This window comes from Echinops telfairi, unplaced genomic scaffold, assembly GCF_000313985.2.
Source record: "Echinops telfairi isolate 266 unplaced genomic scaffold, ASM31398v2 ScPeMD7_7468;HRSCAF=8506_0, whole genome shotgun sequence".
Classification (NCBI taxonomy): Eukaryota; Metazoa; Chordata; class Mammalia; order Afrosoricida; family Tenrecidae; genus Echinops; species Echinops telfairi.
This window is the reverse complement of record NW_022111369.1, coordinates 95,651,248-95,672,585: the sequence shown is the minus strand read 5'-3', so window position 1 is coordinate 95,672,585 and position 21,338 is coordinate 95,651,248. Positions and strand designations below refer to the sequence as shown.

Below are 21,338 nucleotides of genomic sequence, written 5' to 3'. Positions count from 1 at the left end.
GCGGAGAGATTGCTGGGGCTTTGACTGAGTCCCGCTGTGTTGAGTCCCTGGCATCCCATACCGCCTTCCTCGACCACTGCAGAAGCCTCCTGGCTGGTCATTGCTGCCACACTGTGTCCCTTGGATGCCTTCTCCACAGTGGGTCAGCTCAGGCTAGTCTCTTCAAGTCTTAAAGAGCAGTGGTTCTCAACCTTCCTAGTGCCGCGACCCTTTAATACAGTTCATGTTGTGGTGACTCCCCCAACCATACAGTTATTTTCTTTTTTAATTTTTTTAATTTTTAATCGTTTTATTAGGGGCTCATATAACTCATCACAATCCTTACACACATCAATTGTGTAAAGCACATTTGTACATTCATTGCCCTCATCATTCTCAAAACATTTGCTCTCCACTTAAGCCCCTGGCATCAGCTCCTCATTTTTTCCCCTCCCTCCCCATTCTCCCCGCCTCATGAACCCTTGATAATTTATAAATTGTTGTTTTGTCATATCTTACCCTGTCCGACATCTCCCTTGACCCACTTTTCTGTTGTCTGTCCCCCAGGGAGGAGTTCACATGTAGATCCTTGTAAAAGGTTCTCCCTTTCCAACCCACCCTCCCTCTACCCTCCCAGTATCACCACTTACACCACTGGTCCTGAAGGGATCATCCGCCCTGATATCCTTGTGTTTCCAGTTCCTATCTGTACCGGTGTACATCTTCTGGTCTAGACAGATTTGTAAGGTAGAGTTGGGATCATGGTAGTGGGGCGGGGTAGGAAGCATGTAGGAACTAGAGGAAAATTGTGTTTTTCAACATTGCTACATCACACCCTGACTGGCTCGTCTCCTTGAAGCCCTTCTATAAGGGAGATCCAGTGGGTCTCCACTCCCCTCATTCACTGTGGTAAGATGTATTTTCATGGCTACTTCATAACTGTAATTTTGCTATTGTTATGAATCGGGCGATCCATGTGAAAGGGTCATTCGACACCACCACCACCCCCACCACCCCGCCCCCAAAGGGGTCGCGACCCACAGGTTGAGAACCACTGTTCTAGAGCCTTCCATCACTGAGGACCAAGATCAACCCCCTTTCCCCAGCCTCTAGCCTGATGGTATTGCGTTGCTCAAACAGGTAGCCTTTTATTTTCTCCATTTGGACGTTTTGTCTCCCATATCATTCCTGGGACACTCCCACCCTGCTCTTCCCTGACTTGCTTCAGCTCTTGGTTTCCTGACCTCCATTCTAGAGCCGCTTCTGTTACACCTGTGCCCGGGCCGTTCCCCTGGGGCCCTGTGTACCTAGAACAGTCCAAGGCGTGGTGGCCTGGTTCCGACTGGCTCCCCTGCAAGCCCCTCATTCTGGGGAGGACCCTCCTGTCAGGCTCATTGCCATGGCCCCCGTGTCCAGCAGTGTTTGCCTTCGCATAGCCACTTAGCACATGCTGCTGATTGGTGACGACACACACAGCTGTTGGGTGAACAAGGTGACCATCTGACTGACTGCCAGTGCCAGTACTGAGTGGGTCTTTATTTTTTATACGTATTAAAAATTAGATCATCCTATAAAATTTAGTCCTGTCACGTATTCATCTCAGTAATCAGACGACCAACCAATCTGGTCCCGTTTTTAGAACTAGCTTTGTGAAATGACCATTTCTCTCTGAGAGAAATCCACTTTCAGATGGTGGCAACCACCTGCCCACCTGAGGGTAGTAACCCTGCTGCTTTTCCTCCTGCCCCACCCTTGTGCCAGTGGCTCGGAGTCTCTGCTGTACCACCTGAGTGAGCTGAAAGGAATGGCCTCCTGGAAGCAGAAGTACGCGCCCCTCGGGCTCGATGCGGCAGGAATCGAAGGTAGCTCTCGGCTTCCTCAGTGGGATTTGGTGGGCCCTGCCGGCCGGTGTAACAAATGCACGTGTTCCCGTTCCCTTTAGATGCTATCACTGCCGTGGGCTCTTTCATCCTCAAGGCAAATGAGCTTCTGCAGTAAGTATCGGGACCAGAAGTTATTCACCTGGGTCTCTCGCCGCCTCCTGAAATAAGAACCTAGCCGGTGGTTAAGGTTTTCTGAAATTAAGTGTTGTATTCGTTTATTTTTCAATTAAATTTCCCATGATTTAAACAGGCCAATAGCACAGGGATCTTTTGACATAAAATGTAGTCTCCTGCCCCACAGCCCTGGACAGGATGAGTGGACCAGGGGAACACCATGTTATGTCAAAAGATCCCCGGGCGGTTGGCCTGGGAACTGTGGGCACTCAGTAACCCATTGTAACTCGGTGTCTCTGAGAGATGGTCCTGTACTACGGTTTCCTGAAAATCTGTCCATTTTCAGACCTGATTCTTCCCTTCACTTGTTTGGTTTTGCCCTAGGCTCTGTTTGCTTCTTTTCCTGTCACTTTCTTAGGCATATCTTAAGCACATGACATCATATCCCTGGAATTCACCTCCTAGCCAGACCTCTTCTTCTTTAGCCTGCCTTCTCTTGCTTCTGAGGAGCGTTGGGGGCCCTGTTTAGGCATCACAGAGAAGCTCTGGGGATTTTCTCCCCTAAGAATTTCTGCCTGCTCTCAGGACAGTTGGACTCAGACCTTTAGGGTCCCTGTGAGCTGGAACAGACTTGTCGGGGTGCCTCACCTCTCTCACCTCACCTGCACGAACGTGCACTAGGGTTCCTGGCTGACACCTGCAGGGCTCTGCTTTCCTGGCCAGCTCCCGAGTTTTCAGGGTGCCTGTCTTTCTTGCTTCCTTTAGTCATTTTGCTGGAAAACATCCTCCATTAACTTCTTCAGAAAGCAGATAACCCAAAGAACCCAGCCCACTGCTCTGGAGTTGATTGGTTCTAGCTTATAGCAACCTTATAGGACAGTCTGAAAGTTGGTCACCTTGTGTGTTTATGTATGTGTATATATGTGTGTGTGTGTGCATATATATCTATGAAAGACACTTGTGTCAAGAAAGCAGCCCAGCCCAGTCCAATTCAGGAACCATCTATGGAGTATAGGTGGAAGATGTGGAACAATAAGAAAATATATCTTGCTCCCATCTGCTTTCTAAGGAGCCCTGCTTTCTAAGGAGCCCTGCTTTCTAAGGAGCCCTGCTTTCTAAGGAGCCCTGGTGTAGGGAGTAGAGTGTTGGGCTGTAGTGGTGTACGGAGTAGAGTGTTGGGCTGTGGGATTGTTAGGTTTTGTGTCAACTGGGTGAAGCTGTGGGGAGGGATAGGTGGAGTCCAAGCACTCAGTCAGGCCACAGCCTGGTGATGGCTCCTTGAGCTACAGCCTCCTAGATAAGGGGCATGGCCGCTCTTCTCCTTGCTGCTTGCTTGGACCCTGCGTCTGGGTTCTGGGGCCAGTGGCGCATGAGGCCTGTTGACCCTGGGAGCTGCCAGCACCCCGACCTGATCCATGACTGCACCCACCAGCCTGTGATCTCCCAACTTCCCTTTTCACCTTCCTGCCTCATCAGCTGGCTGCTGCATGAGTCTGGAGGTGGCTCCTAGCCCCTGGGCCTGAACCTCTGAATGCGTTGGTCCATTGCATTCTGGCTTTCTTGTTGCTGATAGGTGGCCAGGGCTCCTCAGTTCCTATCCCTTTGTTCTATTCCTCATCCCTAGCAGGTCCCCTGGGTGGGTTCTTTGTTTCTGAGACCTGGAGCGGACACTGACTGGTCTCATGGTTTTGGAGAAAGCCTGTTGACCACGGTGTGTTTGGTTTTCATCTTCTTTCTCCAGCCACACACAGCGTCCTACTGTCCTCTGTTGAAGCTGACATTTGGGATGTGGTGGGGACGGCATCCTCAGGACCAGACAGCTGGCTGCCCGTCTGTCCCTCTGCGTACTGCCGGTGTGTGGCTTCGGCGGCTGAGCCTCACCGGGCCTGTCTTCCTTCCTCCTGTTGTCTTTGTTAGTGAGAGTGTCCAACACACCCCCCACCTCCATCTACTGCCGTTTGAATGGTGCTTGGAAGAGAGGAGCCCTGGTGGCTCCGTGGTTAAGAGCTCAGCTGAGAGTGGAAATGTCAGCAGTTTGAGTCCACAGACACTCTTGGGGAGACAGGTGGTATTCTGCTTCCAGAAAGACTTGTAGTCTTCAAACCTTGTGGGGCAATTCTACTCTGTCTATAGGGTCATCGAGTCAGAATCCATTTGTTGGCAACAGGTGTATTTTATCTTATTTTTTTGAGTTTTAGAAGGTAGACACTGTAGATATTTGGGTTCAAAGGTGAAAAAAGAAGAGAAATGAGATTACTTTTTCTGTACGTTGGTATTTTTTATTTTCTGAGAGTAAATTAAAAGTATTCATTTTCTTCGATCCCAGTTGAATATGATTGAGGGTAGCATCTTCACCTCACTCCTCTGAGGTAAGTAGAGTATTATAGGTTATACATGGGGAAACTGAGGCATTGAGCCCATTGATGTTGGACTCGAATGGAATGGTATCCTGGGGTGGGGGGTGGGGACTGGCTAGGAAGGGCACAAAGGGGTGATGGGAATTTTCCCTAACTTGATTGAGGCGAGGTGGTGGTTACAAGGGTCTAGAAATGTATCAAACTTTTTCACATAAGTGCATCTTATTTTACATAAATTGTACCTAAATAAGGTTTGTTTTTAGAATGTGAATGTTAATATAGTCAAACAAAAATTTAAATAATGTTTATAGGATGTCTAATTAGTATTCTGTGGTGCTGAGGCTTTTCCCCCTTCATTTTTGCTGCAAGAGGGTTGTGCACATATTGCTCGATAGCACAAGCTGTCACATCCTCGTATTTCAAGTGCTCCTCTCTGTCAGAAAGATGAATGGTTCTGACCTCCCTCTCCAGGAGGCTGGAACTTCGTGCTTGGGAAGGGCTTTGAGGCTTAGGAGTGAAAAGTACAGGGGTATTTGCTTAGAACCTGAGAGATGTGAACGGAAAGAATTTTTTTTTTTTAAAGACACTCATCTCTGTATTCAGGAACCAAAAGCTAGAACCAGGCCCACTGCACTGACCCTGTAGGATGGAGTAGAACTGCCCCAGTGGGTGTCCGGGCTGCCCCACTTTCCAGGCATCTTTCTTCTGAGATGCGCCTGGTGGGGGACCTCGCGGTTATCAGCCCAGTGTAGGACCCACTGCACCGCCAGGGCTTCTGTTTGCACGCCGGTTCACCAAAACGAAGCTGCCTTCCATCTCAGCCCTTCGTTTAGGAGCACTTGCTAAAGAGGCAGGACACTTCCATTGGGAGATCCCATTAGGTACTGTTAGCATCAAAAATCAATTTCCAAAAGCAATATCCACTGGTATCAGAGAATGACTTAGAACCAATTTATAATAGTGATTTTCTGTGGGGCCGAGGCTGCTTTTTCTAAACAACCAGCGAGCAGTTTTTCAAAAGTGAGAATAATGCTGAAAATGGTTCTCCCCACCCCACCCCTAATTTCTTCTTTTTGCAAAGTTAGAAAAGGATTTCACACTTTCCCAAGTGCTAGAGCAAAGACTATTACACAGTCTGTGGCCAAGCTGTTTTAACCTGCCGGAAGCCAAGCGCTTGGCTTTATTCCATAAAAGAATCGGGATTTGCTCTGTGTGTTTGTTATTTTTAGGTGTCCGTTTGATTTGTAAAACTTGCCATCCCAAAGGCATAAATGTCACCCCGGTGAGATGAAATCAAGCGGTGGGGCTTGGGCTGTCCGGGACATCTCAAGCAGGCTGCCCGGACCTCACGTGACCACGCCTCCTGACGGCTCTGTTCCTGTCGTTGCAGAGTGATAGATAGCAGTATGAAAAACTTCAAAGCCTTTTTCCGGTGGCTCTATGTCGGTAAGTTCACTGACTCCAACGTTCTTGTAGCTTTAACACTGGGTAAGCCAAAGCTTGAGAGTGCCATCTAATAAGGCCCGCAGGCCTGTACAAGCAGAGAGAACGGTAGTGCTCGTGTCCCTGTAAACATACATCTGTGTCAGCTTCTGCCGTGGTGTTTGAAATATGCCATGTTTGCTGGCCGCATAAGATTGCCTTTGTGTAAAACTTCCTGTGATATGTAGGTGCTGATGTTCGAAACATGGTGATGTCCCGCACACTGTACCATCAGCAACCAGAATGGGGAGCCAGAGTGTTTATCAGGCCAGCCTGTTTACGATGAGCATTGTTGTATTAGACTAAGGAGTCTTGCAATGCTGGAACTGAACAGGACCAGAGAAACAAGCGATTTTCTCTTCCAGTAGCCTGCGTGCTGTTGTCATTGGAGGTACTTTAGGCAGCTGCTGCCCAGAGCGTGCCGGGTTGGAAAGTCTGAGCCCTGGTGGTGCTGGGGGTCAGGTGCAGGGCTGCTGGCCTCAAGGTCCACGGTGCAGGTCCACCCACCCGTCACCTGGGGAAGAAAGCCAAGGGGTTTGCTCACTGCAGGCTTCCAGCCTCAGAAACCCTACAGGGGGTCGCTCTGAGTCGGAGTCCAACCCGATGGCATTGGGCTTGGTTGCCATCCCTGGTCTCCCTCATTCGCTAGCTGTTGTCTAGCTAGTGAGCAATACTGTTCTGTCAAGTGGAAGAGGCCTTTTCTGCTGCACTGCCGTGTCCCGGGCACCGACACTGTGCTCAGGAAAGCTTGTTTGGATGGACCAAGGAATGAGTTGAATCAGATGACGGCAAGTGTGTTCAGATCATTTAGAAGTTTGCATTGATACTGTAGAATATGGTGTATTTGCACAGTAAGCTTTGTCTTTGTCCAGTGTCTTTGTCCAGTAAGCTTATTAGTGATGAGACACTGCAAAATAGTGTGCAGTTTAGCCCCGATGTCCCTAACCCCACTGCCATCCAGGGGGTTCCCCCCTCGTGCCCCTTACACGATTGCTGAGGCTGGGGTCTCATCCGTCTCCACTGGGCAGCCTGGGCTTGAATCGCTCGCTGACCCAGGGGTAATATAAAATGCGCAAGACTGATGAGGACAGGCTCATGACAAGGACACAAAGTCAACTGTAGGTGGTATGCTTTTTTTTTTTTTTTTAAGCATATAAATATGCATGTCTCTGTGCTCATGCATATATGCGACTATTACTATCGATGTTTTTGTGGTGGGGGCAGGAGGGGGAAGGTGATGAGTCTCTGGTCTTTGCTATTCTGAAGTTGTTGGTGGCAAGAGCTCCGTGCAGATTTGGAGGGAGGCAGCAGGTTGGGTCAGGAAGAGGGAAACCTGCCCGGAGGGTCTAGGCAGAGGCAGCAGTGAGTTTGCCTGGTGTGGCAGTGGGTGGAGTTAAAGGAAGTGAGGACATTAGAATGCTGAGGCCTGCAGTTTTGAACCGGAAAAATAAATCAAATTTAAGTTCTCTGCCTTTAGTTTGTAGAAGAATGCCTCTTTTCCCCTTTGGTGCAGAAAGAACACTGTAAAACTCAAGCCTACGGGAAGCCGTTTCAAATTGATTTCAGGTTAGGTGGGTCATTTTCCTTTCAAGATAATTGTAGCTTTTCTCTTCTCAGCGATGTTGAGAATGACCGACGACCACGTGCTGCCCGAGCTGAATAAGGTAGTGTTTCTTAAAAGGCCTTAAAGTGGTTTTTGCCACCTCACAGAAAACCTTTGTTATGGTATCTATAGGTGCCATCCCAGGTTTGTATGAGGCTACAGTCCTGGTGGTATAGTGATTAACTCGCGCTGCTAACCCAAGGTCAGCAGTTTGAAATCACCAGCCGCTCCTCTGGAGAAAGATGGCCTTTCCACTTCCGTAAAGAGTTAGCGTCTCGGAGGCCCACACCACAGGGCAGTTCCACCGTGTCCTGTAGGGTCGCTGTGAGTTGGCCTCCGCTCGGTGGCAGGGAGTTGGGTTTGGGTTTAGCTGGAGGCCTGGGAAGCAGCAGTCTCTATTAGACTATGAGGTTTTTGAGAAGTGGCAGTGGGAGTAGCCTTCCAGGAAGATGGTTGGACTGGACAGAATTCACACTTGTTTTTGGCAGCTCCCTCATCTGACATCTGCCCAAACTGTCTGTTTCAGGAGGAGTAGATCATTCTGAGCCTGAGAAAACAGATCAGAAACACGAGGTGGGCTGGGTGACCCCAGGAGCCTTCATGCATGACAGCTCTCATGCCGAGCAGAGGCCGTGAGGGCCTCCAGAGCCCTAGGAGACTGACCGGCCAAATGGACCAGTCCCTGCGGGAGTGATTTCTGGACATCACCGTTAGCTTTACCGGGGGCGATCAAGCGTGTCCACTGTGGGAGGAGCAGAGCTTGCCATGCAGTGTTTTGAGGCCCAAGGCTGGCATGGTGTGCAGACAGGGTTACTGCAGGAGGCAGACATCAAAGCTCGTAGCACCGTGGCCTGTGCTCTGGCTTTACTGTCACCCGTTCCCAGAGAAGGACCAGGAGCATGGAATTGTAGCGCAAGAAGCGATCTTGGGCCAGGGGAGGTCGGGGCTCTTGGATTTGCTGACTGGGGGGTGGGGTGGGGTGGTGGGATGGTTAGTTACAGGCTTCTCAGCTCGAGGATCCGGGTTCTCAGACACACAGTGTCCCGCATTTCTGCCCTTGTTTCTTGGAAGGAGCTTTGCCTATTTCACCCCGTGGCTTCTAAGAAACAAGAACCAAACACACTGCCACTGAGTCATGTCTGACTCCTAGTGACCCCATGGGACCAGGTCAACCTGGCCCCGTGGGTGTCTGAGACTGCTAACTCTTCACGCAAGTCAAAGCCTTGTCTTGGAGCAGCTGGTGGTTTTGAACTGAGGACCTTGAGGCTAGCAGTTCAATGACATGACCACTATGCCACCAGGGCTCCTTGTGGATAGTGAAGGGGGTGGGAAAATAACACTATTTCTTTAGCTGGGCAGCTTGCTCTTACCTTGACTTCTTTTGATAGATGACTCAGAAAGATACCACCTTTGTCGCTGATTTTCTCACAGAACATTTCAACGAGGTAGGAAATGGGTGTTTTCATAAAGCGGGGTTGTTTCCTGTGATCAACCTGGCTGCCAGGGAGAAGCAGTCGTGTTCGATCCTACTTTGTAGGTGGTCTCTGCAGTGGCGTTTTGTAGACTCTGAGCCAAGGAACTGCAGTACTGTCACCCCCAAGGCTTTCACCCACACTTGGGATTGCGTGTGTTTTATCACGGTTCATCTAAGGGGAGGGGGACTGTCACCAATGTTTTTCTGAAAACAGGTTTTCCCTTTAAGTTGATGATGGGTCTTCTTCTGTGCTGTGACCCAAGACTGAAACTGTTCATTCTTTCTAGGCCCCAGACCTTTATAACCGAAAAGGCAAATACTTCAATGTGGAAAAGGTTGGCCAGGTATGTGCTCGGGTAGGAACTCGTGCTTAGTGCTCAATTGATGGAGTGTAGTAACAGAATTGTAAACTTCAGCAGCAGAAGTCTGTATTATTCCAAGTTGGGGCAGGGGATGGGAGGGGGGGCGGGTTACAGTGCCAGGTTGTATAATAGCCCTGCCCAAAGAGAAGAAGCAACAAGACTCTGCTTCTTGGACTACATCTGTCCACGATAGGTGTCATTAGGTATTAATTAGGAATTAAGAGACCAAATATTTCTTCATTCCTTCAGAAATATAACAGTAAAGCCAACTATTGCTATCTGCTAATATAAGTACTGTTAGTGAAAAATAAAGCCTTTTCCAAACTCGAAAATCTCATGAAGAATGGCACTCTTTTATTTTTCATCCTTTTACAAATGTCTGTAGTGTCCCACTAGTAGAGGACAGCTGGGTCGCCTATCTATGGGTTTGGTTTTTTTTTGCATACCGTGTGGGAAACAGAGCAGGCGGGTTTTCATAGCTTGTGCAGAGAATTGTGGCTTTTCTCTGGGTCACCAAGTACTGACAAGTGGCAGTGTTCCTAGACGGTTCAGGGTCATGTGGAATGTAACTTGCATCTGTGAACTTCATTCGGGGTCCCCTCAGAGAACCCTCGAGCTGCCTGCCCATGGCATGGCTGTTCCCCACCACGTTTGGCTTTGGGACCTCAGACATTGCTCGTTGGGAGACGTGGGTTCCCCAGTTTCTTCTTCTGGATGCTGACACTTCTCATCCTATGGGATTCACAGGCCACGTTTGCTTCATAGCACCCCAGTCTCACCCCACAAGTCTCTGAGCTCTCTGTCTCACTGTGGCAGGGATAGGTCTTCCAAAAGCCTGACCTAGGCAGGAAAGTGTGAATTCTGTCATCAGCGAGAGCCTGCTGTTTGGCTTGAGGTGACAGGGGGCTCCCTTGGTTTATGTTCAAGACACCGGACCCAGATGTGGAAGACCGAATACCCACTGGCTTGCCCGTGAGACGAGACGTCATTTAGAACTGCAGCCCACCAGAGCCCTTTGGGAAGGGTCAGCCATGGAGGCATTCTGCGTGCTCCCTTTCTGTCGTGCAGGACACAGAGACCCCAAGTGCTCAGGGCTGGGATGGGCTCACTGTCAGGCTCAGCACGGTGAGCGCCCCTCTGGGTGTGTGCTGGAAACGAAGCCCAGGGCTGCGTGGGCACTGGGCCCACAGCCTCCATGCTGGCAACAGCGCCAGCAGACTCTCCTGCTGGTGTTCTTGGCCGCCCGCACAGTTGGCACAGTGAAAAGGGAGCGGCGCTTCGGCCTGATGTAAAAGAGCGGCTCTGGCCAGCTGGAGGAAGGCAGTGTGACCCCACCTGGTGGGGCCTGGGAGATCAACAACCCGACCCCATGGGCTGTTCTCTGTGCACATGGACATGCGGGGAGCAACTGTAAAGGAGGGCGGGCGGTAGACTTCTCAGCTCCCATGTAGGAGCCCCAGGCTCTGTTCCCAGCCAGGCACCTTATGCAGGCTGCACACACCTGTCCGTGAGGCTGGGCTGTGGCTCTGAATGTACCTTTCAGCCGAGCCTCTAGACCAGTGGTTCTCAACCTTCCTAATGCTGAGACCCTTTAATACAGTTCCTCATATTGTGGTGACCCCCCAACCATAAAATTATTTTTGTTGCTACTTCATCACTAATTTTGCTACTGTTATGAATCGTAATGTAAATATCTGATATGCAGGATATATTTTCATTGTGACAAGTTGAACATAATTAAAAATAATTAAAGCATAGTGATTAATCACAAAACAATATGTAATTATATATTGTGAAATATTTGTGTTTTCCGATGGTCTTAGGCGACCCCTGTGAAAGGGTCATTCGACCCCCAAAGGGGTCGTGACCCACAGGTTGAGACCGCTGCTCTAGATAGAAGTGGAGGCAGACGAGGAGGTAAGGCCTGGTGATCTACCCCAGAAAAGGGGCCAGTGAAACCGTGTGGATCACGGCGGTCTGATCCCAGGTACACGTGGAGTGACAGTCTCTCCAGCAGAAAACAACAGCAAGGGGTTAGAGCGTGGGCCCCTGCAAGCACCCTGAGGACCTCCCAGGGCTCCGTGGACCACTTTGACGACCACTGCCCCAGAGTGTACGCACAGCGGGTACTTGGGAAACTGACTGAGGCACTTAAGGTTAAAAGACAGTTCGTCATAAAACTGGCGCACGGAATCTCAAGTCCATTTGTGTGCTCTGCACCCTGTCTGTTAGTGGGGCAGCAACCAAGGGGTAGGCCCTTGGCGAGATGGGATGCCCGTGGCTGCAACAGTGGGCTCCCCACAACGAGTGTGAGGATGGTGCGGGTCCAGGCAGCGCCTCCTGCTGTTGTGCGTCGTGCCGCTGGCACTCGAAGGCCCCAACGACAACGGCGACCTCTGGATGTTTCCGGTTTGCTCTGTCATTGCTTGGTGCTGAGCTGGGGGGTCCTTGGTCCACTGAGAATAGTAATGCACTGTGCGAGGAAGGAGCCTGTTATAGGAAAGTATGAAGGAGGAGCTTTCGTGGCTTGCGGGCTTCTCATTCTCGCGTCTTTTTCTCTAGTACTTGAAGGATGAAGATGACGACCTTGTGTCGCCCCCGAACACAGAAGGAAACCAGTGGTATGACTTCCTTCAGAGCAGCAGCCACCTGAAAGGTACTTGTGCGCCGCGTGCAGTCCGCTGCGTGGTTACCGGGTGTGAGGCGCCATCCAGAGGGCTCTAACTCGGAGGAACCACACAAGGAAGCTGCCCTGTCCGGCGCCGTCCTCACCATTGCTGCTCTGTTTGAGCCCATGGCTGCAGCCATGTGTCGATGCATCTTGTTGAGGGCCTTCCCCCTTTGCCCTGGCCATCTGCTTCACCGAGCACGATGTCCTGCTCCAGGGACTGGTCTCCTGACAGTGTGTCCAAAGAACACCTGAGGGAAGTCCCGCCATCATTGCTTCTAAAATGCTTTCTGGCTGTACTTCTTCTAAGACATTCTTCTTCTGGCAGTCCATGGTGCTTTGCATATTCTTCACCAGCACCATGATTAAAATGTATCGATTCTTCTTCAGTCTTCATTAGTCCATGTCCAGCTTCCTTGATGGTCCTGGGAATTCTCTCTTCCTGCTTCTGAGAGAGCTCTCAATAGGGAGCTGTGGTTTTGCTCTTCCAGCAGACCATGCCCCTGAGGAAAGAAAGGGTGGAGACTCAGCAATCCCACCTCCACCCTGCCCGTTGGCATAGCAGAGCACTGCCTCCAGGATGGGATTCAAGCCCAGGGGGCGAGGCTAGACTTGATAGCACCTCACCAGAGGGATTCTGGCTAACGGGGCCCTGTGAACTGACAACATCTCACCCAGAGTGTTAGGTCAGAGAGTCCCCCAGAGGGTGGTCTTTGGAGCCAGGCTGGCCGTGTGTACACTGGGCTCTTGCCCAGCCCCGCTCCTGTTGACTCGGTTCATCTGTCTGAGGGACTCTGTAAGGAGCAGAAGTAGCATCGACACGACGAGAGGGGCCTGATAGAGGGAATCAGCAAGTGCTGAGTGGCCACCTTCTCCTGGGGAAGCAGAGCAAAGAGGCTCTTTACAGAGGTTGTTTGTCTCCTGCTTTGGGGGAGGACTTTAGTAGCATATTCTCGGCACGGCAGAAAGACGAGACTTTGTACTCCCGTAGAAAGTGACAGCCTCGGGCACCCCCAGGGGCAGTTCCACTTTGCCCCGTAGGGCCGGAGGTCAGCGGTGGCATTCTTTGCCAAACAAGAGCAGGCTGCTGGCACCATTTTGAAATGGCAAGACGAGAGAAGGGCTAACTAGGGTTCCTTATGTGCCCTGTGGCTCCTAAGCCAGCGCTTGCCTCTGAGGGCCCCGGGGGTGGACGGCGGGAAGGGGGGCAGTAGGTAGCAGGTTGGTCAGGCTCAGCATGTAATATGTGTGCTTGGTGCCCACAGCGACGGTGTCAGGTGCGAGGCCACGGTCCTGCCCTGGAAGGGGTGGGGGTGGGTGGTGGTGCTGTGCTGTGTGTTCACCTGCCCCGCCCCCCAGGTCCCCCTGTTTTCTCTTACACGTGCTATGCTACAGTTATTGCTTTCCTTTGTCTGTTTGAAAACAGAAAGCCCTTTGCTGTTTCCTTATTACCCTCGAAAATCACTGCATTTTGTGAAAAGGCGGATGGAGACCATTATTGATCACGGTTTGCAGAAGCCAGCGGTAAGTGTGGGAGAAAGGGCGGCTGTGAGCAGCCAACCAGCTCCAGCGTGTGGCCCCCGGGGGGGCCCTGCTTGTGTTTAGGGTGGGTCCCCCGAAAATGAAGACTCATTTCTTACTCAGAAGTTCCAATGTTGACTTGTGGACATTTTGCTGGGGAAGGACCGTTTCCTGTGTAACCAGAACCAGACTCGCCACCATGGGATCCCAGAGACAAGACAGCCTGGTCTTTCCCATTCCTGTGCAGGGGGCATTTAAAACGCCTCATCTCGCGTGCTCTTAGTAAAGGTCAAGGAATCCAGGTGGCACCGTGGGCTATGTTTTAGGCTCTGAACGGCAGGGTCGGCGGCTAGAAACCACCCACCACTCGTAGGGAGAAAGCGGAGGCTTTCCGTCTCAGGACCCGTAGGGGCAGTTCTGCCCTGTCCTGTAGGCCACTATGAGTCGGCATCAACGCGAGGTCAGTGAGTTCAGTTTTGAGCAAAGGTTGCTGTAATCACTTCTTCCTCCAATATTGGAACACATGAAAGAAAAGTGCATGTTTATTATATATATATTTAAAGATAAGATGTTCAGACACGGCGGATGGGCTGTTCTCTGCATTTAACTCAGGGCGTGGGCGTTTAAGCCCAGGATTGTCAGCTGACCTGGGCCCGAGTTAGACCTTCATCTGCCAGGGGCTGGTGGGCCCCTGGGGCTGGGCGGGTGGAATGGGAGCATCTGGTTGGAGAGAGGGAGGGCCTGCTCTGGGAAGAGTTTGAGTTACACAGGAACCTGGCCTGTGCTCTGATCTGCTCCCGAGCCGGTCAGAGTCTTTCTTCAGGAACAGTGAGTTAAGGGGTGTGTCTTTAAAAGAAACTAACAACAACAACAAAACAGGCAGTCATTCAGTCCGACCTGCTCTTTGGTCGATGCCTAAAACAGAAGGAAGTGTCCGTACTTCTGAAATCCCTGAACAGTCCCTGAAAACGTTGCTATCCGAGGTACTTCCTCTGTTCCCGGAACAAACTCACTGCAGAGTCCTCGTTACCAAGCTGCCATGCTCCTGTTTACCCCGGGGAGAGTGGCCTGCTGGCCTTGGGGTCTCGACGTGGTTCCTCCCTGCCCTGACCGCGAAGCTCTCTTGTGGCTAGCGGGAATGCCCGTTTCTTTGCTGTTAAGGTGGGGTCATGAAAATGTCTTCTGTGACAGCAGCATGAACTTGGACCTGTACCTGATAGCATCAGGGGTGGGGGAGACGTGGGGCACAAGGCTGCATTGCTAAGGTGGCACGGAGCTTCCGCGAGGAGGGCGAGGGCCCCTTGCAGACACGGTAATACCTGCACGGGTGGGAGGGTCCACGTGAAGAAGGTTGAATGACGAAGGTGGTCTGCGTACGTCTTCACCACAGTTTAAAAACAGCAGCACTTCATAGTAACAGGAAATGTCCTGGAAGATCTGCTCACAGGGACGCTGTGAAGTAGAGTTGCAGTGACTGGCAGGCGGTCTCTGCGTGCGTGCGTGTCTCGCTGCGTGCGTGATGCATCTTTGCCCCTTCCCTTCGCAGGATGTCATTGGAAAGTCCATGAATCAAGCCATCTGTATCCCACTCTATAAAGATACCAGAAGGTAATTCATTCCCTTGTGTGTGGTTTCGTCCAGCGGCCACTTGCCCGTGGTTCTGACCTGTCTTCCGGCTTCTGTTTCAGCGAGGACTCTGCCCGCAGGCTGCTCAAGTTCCCCTTTCTGTAAGTCCGGCTTGCTGCTGTCACACGGAGAACACACTTTGACCTGAGTCTGCCTGACTGGTGCTTGGTTCTGACATCCGGTTTTTTTCTCCCTCAGGTGGAATAATAAAACTTCTAATCTCCATTATCTTATTTTTACCATTTTAGAAGATTCCCTTTATAAAATGTGTATCTTAAGAAGACATACTGATATCTCCCAGTAAGTATTTTTCTAATGCCTGAATTGAAGAGATGAACTCATTATTTTGAATAATAAAGCACACGGGCTCTCTCGCCAAGCTCGCAGGCTTTGGGTAATCAGATGAACTCTGCCTCCGAGGCCCCTTGGGAATGCAGGCTTGTCAGTCTTTGTCTTCATATACTCAAGCATTAACAGGAGCCCTGGTGGCACAGTGGTTACGTGTTGGGCTGCCAACTACAAGGTCAGCAGTGTGAAACCACCAGCTGCTCCGTGGGAGAAAAATGAGGCTTTCTGCTCCTGTAAAGAGTTAGATTCTAGGAAACCCACGGGGGCTGTTCTACTCTGTCCTGTCGTGTAACTCTGAGTCAGATTGACTTGATGGCACTGAATATGGTTTGTTTTTTTGGTAGGGATTTCTATCATCATTTCTAGATCAAACATTTTTTTTATTAATAAGAGAACCAGCATGTATAGCTTTTTCTTTCTTTTTTAAGGTTAGGGGGAAATGCCAGCCTGTAGGACTGGGTAGAACTGCCACTGGGTTTCTGAGACTCTTAACTCTTTAGGGGACTAGAAAGTCTCATCTTTCTCTCACAGAGTGGCTGGTGGTTTAGAACTGTGGGCCTTGTGGTTAGCAGCCTAATGTGTAGCCACTCTGTTGCCAGGGATCATGTAGCAGGGTGCACTTAATATCTTACATGGCTTTAAATCTGAGAGTTGAAAGGGGATTTATTGAGGTCCAGATAATAGCCAAAGAGAAGCGATTTGGTGGTTCCATTTGACCTTAAATTTGCAAGGTTCGGCACTCTGAGGTGACTCTCAGCCCTTAGACCATTGTGGTATTTTGCTGTGAGGCGTCTCTAGCTACTAGAGTACGAGTGAGACAGTGTTTGTCCCTGAGGTTGGTGTGTCGATAAATGAACTAGAGCTGCTGGCTGGCCATGTGCTTTTAAGGCATGGAGCTGATTGGCCATCCAGGTGGTTCTACACAGTCCCTGCCCCCTTCTTTCTCCAAGGTCTGCCAGTAACGGGCTGATTGCTGTTAAATTTGGGAGCTTCACCTATGCCACAACTGAGAAGGTGAGACGCAGGTAAGTCTTGAAGCTTGCTTGGTTGCAGTGCATGGGTGATTGTGAGGCCTTTGTGTGCTTAGTGAGTGTAGTCAGACCGCCCAGAGATGATGGTGGCGAAAGACCTGTGTCATGTCCAGCAAAGTGGGCAGGAGTTGGACTTTAAACGTAGAACGGGATTTTTCTCAGAATGGGTTAGAACCTAAGTGGCCTGTAGCTGTGTGGCATGGCTTCCTGTAATGAATGCTTTGGAGTTCTCCTGTCTGCTAGACAAAGAATATGCCTCTCCAGCGCTGATGGACTATGGTGCTGGTGTTCTTGTAAGGCCAAACCAAATGTGAGGTGGGATCAGGCTCCCTTGTCGAGGATTTGCTTAGCGTATGAAAGGGCAAAACAAGACCTAAGCCAGCCCTCGGCTGTGCAGGGAAGACACTGGTCGTGAGCTGTGTTCTACTCACGCGTTTCCCTGCCGAGAGCAAGTTTTCTATGGAAAAGTCCTTCGCAGGTGGTGGCTGTTTTCCTGTGTCACATCTTCATTTCATTTTTCTTGCCGACATCGCAATCAGTCTCGTAGACTCCAGTTCCCCAAGGCGTACAGACTTCGTCATTCATGGAATTTCCATAGGCTGAAGGGGCCTGGCCGTTGGTGTTTGGAATTTTCTGGAACTCGGAACCAACATCCCAGCCTCCTTTTTCTACACAACCACCTGTTTTCAAGGCCCAGTTGCGTTTGTGACTAATCAGTACAATAGCACGCACGTGTGATTCAAGTGCGCGCTCAGAGGTGCATCTGAAATGTTAGGTGCAGACCGTTGCTTCGTCTTCCTGCTTGCTGCCAGCCTAAGGTTATGCGTGTAACGGTTTCTCGGCGGTAACCATGTGTGGAACATGTTTTGCCTCTAGCACCTACAGTTGTTTAGATGCACAGTTCTATGATGATGAAACCGTGACGGTGGTGCTCAAGGACACTGCGGGACGTGAAGGAAGAGATCGCCTCTTGGTCCAGTTGCCTCTGTCTTCTGTCTATCACGGCGAAGAGTCTGCAGACTACCAGTTTAGTGGGACTTACTCCACGAGGTACGGACTTAGAGGAACTGTCCTTCTGAGAGCACTTGAACGTGTACAGTATCTGGTACATTCCTGACCTATAGCTACCCTAGAAAACGGCTGCCTACTTACTAGATGTCTCTGTGGTCTTGTGCTCTTGAATGAAAAATGCCCAAGTGCGCGGCTTTAACAAGCAAATGTGTATCGGCTCCCAGTTGAGGAGCCTAAAAGGCTGAATTCAGGCTGCCAGCTCTAGGGGAAGGCTTGGGCCTCCTGTCTCTCTCTGGGCTGCTGCTCCTGGCCATCTCCCTATGGCCTGGCCTCTCCCCCATTGTCCGTCTGTCGCTTGCTTCTTCCCTCTCTTTCGTATCTCAGAAGAGATCAGCTCAAGACAGACCCATCTTGCCCTGCCCCCTGAACACAACAAAGAGAGTCCATTCCCAGGGGAGGGCGGAGGACTTACGGCACGTATTTGTTTCCACACTCAATTCAAGGGAGAGCCCTAGGCTCAGCCTGGAAGTGGGCAGAACCAGCCTCCTTTTGATTGAACAGCTCATGGCGGCTTCCTCGGCTCTTCTGGTCTTTACTTTTCTCGGATCTGAAGCGTTTGCTGGGCCGGTGCGGAGTCTTTGTGGTGGGAATGGAAGGCCTTTGGGTGCCCTGTTCCAGGGTCTGTAGAGTTGAGCCGGCGTGTTTTCAGTAGAACACAGGGTTCTAATTCAGGAGAATGCAGGTTCTAATTGGGTGACCGGTGGACTGGTCCTGGAACAGAGTATGGGGTCGGGCTGGTAGACAGACCAGAGACCCACCTGGTCCCTGGCTGACTGTGTTTCTCCCGTTCAGACTGGATGAGCAGTGCGGGGCCATCCCCACTCGGACCCTGCACTTCGAGAAGCACTGGAGGGTGCTGGAGAGCATGAAGGCGCAGTATGTGGCTGGGAACGGCTTTCGGAAAGTGTCCTGTGTGGTGAGTGCTGACACACTGCTTGTTCACTGAAAGGAGCCGGGATGTGACCTTGCCCTGTGGAGCGGCCATTAAATGCACGTTCTCTCGGGGCCCGGGACAGATGTGTTCAAGCTTGTTGTGTGATGACGTTTCCTTCTTACTGCTTGTGAGCACCCGGTGCCCTTAGCTGGTCAGGTCGCTCGCGAAGGCCAGCTGGGAACACTTCTGGATTTGACTCGTTGTGGGGGGTAGCCAGCCTCCCACAACTAATCACGGGTTTGGTAGGCACAATTGTAAGGTTAAGATGTATAAAGATTATAGTAAAGTCAGAGAGATGGGAGAGAGAGTAAAATAAAGAAGTCAGACACATTTCACGGTAGCATGCTCACCTCAGCTCCTCTTGGTACACGTGGAGGTGGGAGACGATGAGGTTTTATTTCTAACCAAAGCTTATATATCTGGGGGCATGCAAGCCCTCTGATTACAGATAACAGTCTACGTCACAGGAAGGGGTTGTAACATGGGAAATACAAGCAATAGGAGGGGGATGACTTAGGGGTATAAAGGGAAGGAATAGGGGTACATATGTGGCAAGATGGGCAGACCCTAGACTCACTATAGTAGCCTAACCTTAGTCATCCTTGAGTGGTCCTGGGCTTGTTTGGGGGCACTCCTTCACGGGAACAATATCAGAAGGGAGTGGGCCCTACTTAGAGTGAGTCAGACTATACCGTCTGGTTGCTCTGGATACCCTTAAGGAGAATAACCTCTGACCTACTTTGATTGACCTCCTAGTGTATAGTCATTTACCATGTGTAGCAAGCAGCATCTTGTGTTTGGCATATATTTGGGGGAGACAACTTGGGAGAAATCTTTCTGTTTCTCACAACTCGCCAATGACACGGTCATTGATTTGGGGAGTGGCGGGGATCCTTCTTTCTGCAAAGGGTCATCTGGATATTTATAGCCTCATTCACAGGCCGTCTGATCAGACATTGAGTTAACTCACCCCTGATGTGACATAGTGGTTACATGGTGAGCTGCCAATCACAAGTCAGCAGTTCAAAACTGTCAGTTGCTCCGAGGGAGAAAGGTGAGGCTGTCTGCTCCATTAAGGGTTACGGTTTCAGCAACCCACAAGAGCAGTTCTACCTGTCCTGTAGGGTCGCTGTAAGTCAGCATCGACTTCCTGAAAGCGAGCTGGAGCTTGGGAATGTGATGCCTTGTACCGCTTCTCCTTGGTGAGCGTGTGGTTGTAGCTGGTGGTGATGACTTCTCCAGCCTTACTTACGTGACTCCAGCCAAGGTTCCCCTACCCCTGCTTCATACAAGAGGAAGGCTAGAGGGACTGATTTCTTGATACGTGGGAATGTGGTTACCTTTTCTGTAAAGCCATTCTCTGATTTGGGCTTCTAGTTTTTAATTTCATACCTAAAATCTCCCTGTGGGCCTTTCTCCTTTAGCTGAGCTCCAATCTCCGCCACGTGCGAGTGTTTGAAATGGACATCGATGACGAGTGGGAGCTGGACGAGTCCTCGGACGAGGACGAGGAGGCGGGCGGCAAGCCGGGGAAGATCACGGAGGAGGCACTGGCCGAGGCCGAGGCGGGGGCCCAGCCCACTGGGGAGGCCACTGCACCCCCTGAGGTGGCTGTTAAAGTGGAGAAGCTTGACCCCGAGCTGGACTCCTGACCCACGCACCCTGGCTCTGTGTTTTCTCTGCTGTCAGAGCAAGGTGGACAGAGGCAATTGTAACCACTTGGAATCTTTTCTGTGGAACAAAGAAATAAATGGGATTTATGTACTTTCATTTTGTCCTCTCACCTCATGATGGCTTTGTCACAGTCATAAAACCCAGGCCTGTCGCTGTCAGAGCAGGTCCAGCTCCGGCCAGAGTAGACCTGAGTTCCAGGGCTGCAGTCCGACATCCGCGAGCCACACCGCCCTTTCCTGTGGGTTTGAACGCCGTCTTTCAGGTCGCAGCCATGTGCTTCACCACGGCGCCACCAGGGCTCCTGAGGCCACTGCTGGACTTTGTTTCTCTGAAGCTGTGTTGTGCAGCACGAAGAAGAGCAAGGTGAATGTGAAGGAAAAGCGCAGTCTTTCCCGTCAGACGGCCACTCTCGGGGGTGATTTGCATCTGGGAAGCAGTCAGCCATTGTTAGGACTTACGTTATTGCAACCACAGCTGGCTTAGTTTACATCTCTGGAAGGCTTTCATGGTGCGGTTTTCTATAGACATTTTGCTGATGTACTTGAGTGTTGAGAATGTATCATGGCTTAGGTCAGCTGAGCCAACTCAGTGGCGCCTAACAACTTTGGTGTCAAAGAAGCCAAAAGATAGAGGCTGTCTTTAAGCTTCAAAAGCAAAAATACTGCTCGGCACCCACCATGATTGTCTTTGCTGGGTTTGTTAATTGGGTGTTACCTGCTGTGGAGTCGGCTCCGACCTGTAAGGACCGATTGATGCGCGGCAGAGCAGCCCACCTGCCACCTGGTGCTGCCCCATCCTCACAGTTGGTTTGCGTGAGCCTTTGTTGCATCCAGTGTGTGAGTCCGTCTTAAAGCTCTTCCTGCTTCGCTGCCCTCCTCCAGGACTGGTCTCCCTTGACACCATGTCTAAGTACGTGAGACACAGTCTCACCATCCTCATCCCTAAGAGCATTCTGACTCTTCTTCCTCCAAGAGAGATTAGGTTGTTCTTCTGGCAGACCATGGTACCTGCAGGATTTTTTGCCAGCACCATGATTCAAATGCATGAATTCTTCCTTACCAGTGTCCGATGTGCACATGCAGACGGAGCAATTGGAAATACCATGGTTTGGGGCAGGCACACCTTCAAAAGTCAAACTCACTGTCATCGAGTCTGAGTCCTGGGTGGTGGAGTGGGTTACGTGTTGAGCTGCTAACTGCAAGGTCAGCAGT

The 21,338-nt window shown here is 50.8% G+C and overlaps 1 protein-coding gene across 2 annotated transcripts in view; it reads left to right on the top strand.

Annotated features, from left to right (window-relative positions):
* The window catches only part of ANAPC4 (anaphase promoting complex subunit 4), a 37,729-nt gene extending 17,506 nt beyond the window's left edge, over positions 1–20,223 (top strand). The window contains exons 14-28 of one of the 2 annotated variants that reach the window (XM_045284082.1): positions 1,741–1,841; positions 1,922–1,973; positions 5,724–5,779; positions 7,945–7,991; positions 8,807–8,863; positions 9,180–9,236; positions 11,817–11,910; positions 13,349–13,446; positions 14,990–15,051; positions 15,132–15,170; positions 15,268–15,369; positions 16,368–16,442; positions 17,325–17,498; positions 18,312–18,435; positions 19,878–20,223. In XM_045284082.1, the coding sequence (XP_045140017.1) occupies positions 1,741–1,841; positions 1,922–1,973; positions 5,724–5,779; positions 7,945–7,991; positions 8,807–8,863; positions 9,180–9,236; positions 11,817–11,910; positions 13,349–13,446; positions 14,990–15,051; positions 15,132–15,170; positions 15,268–15,369; positions 16,368–16,442; positions 17,325–17,498; positions 18,312–18,435; positions 19,878–20,105 (1,366 nt within the window). In that variant the 3' untranslated portion in view covers positions 20,106–20,223. Of the gene's footprint in view, positions 1–1,740; positions 1,842–1,921; positions 1,974–5,723; positions 5,780–7,432; positions 7,480–7,944; positions 7,992–8,806; positions 8,864–9,179; positions 9,237–11,816; positions 11,911–13,348; positions 13,447–14,989; positions 15,052–15,131; positions 15,171–15,267; positions 15,370–16,367; positions 16,443–17,324; positions 17,499–18,311; positions 18,436–19,877 lie in introns of both variants that reach the window. The other variant, XM_045284081.1, reaches the window with a different exon arrangement.
* The last annotated feature ends 1,115 nt before the right edge of the window (positions 20,224–21,338 follow it).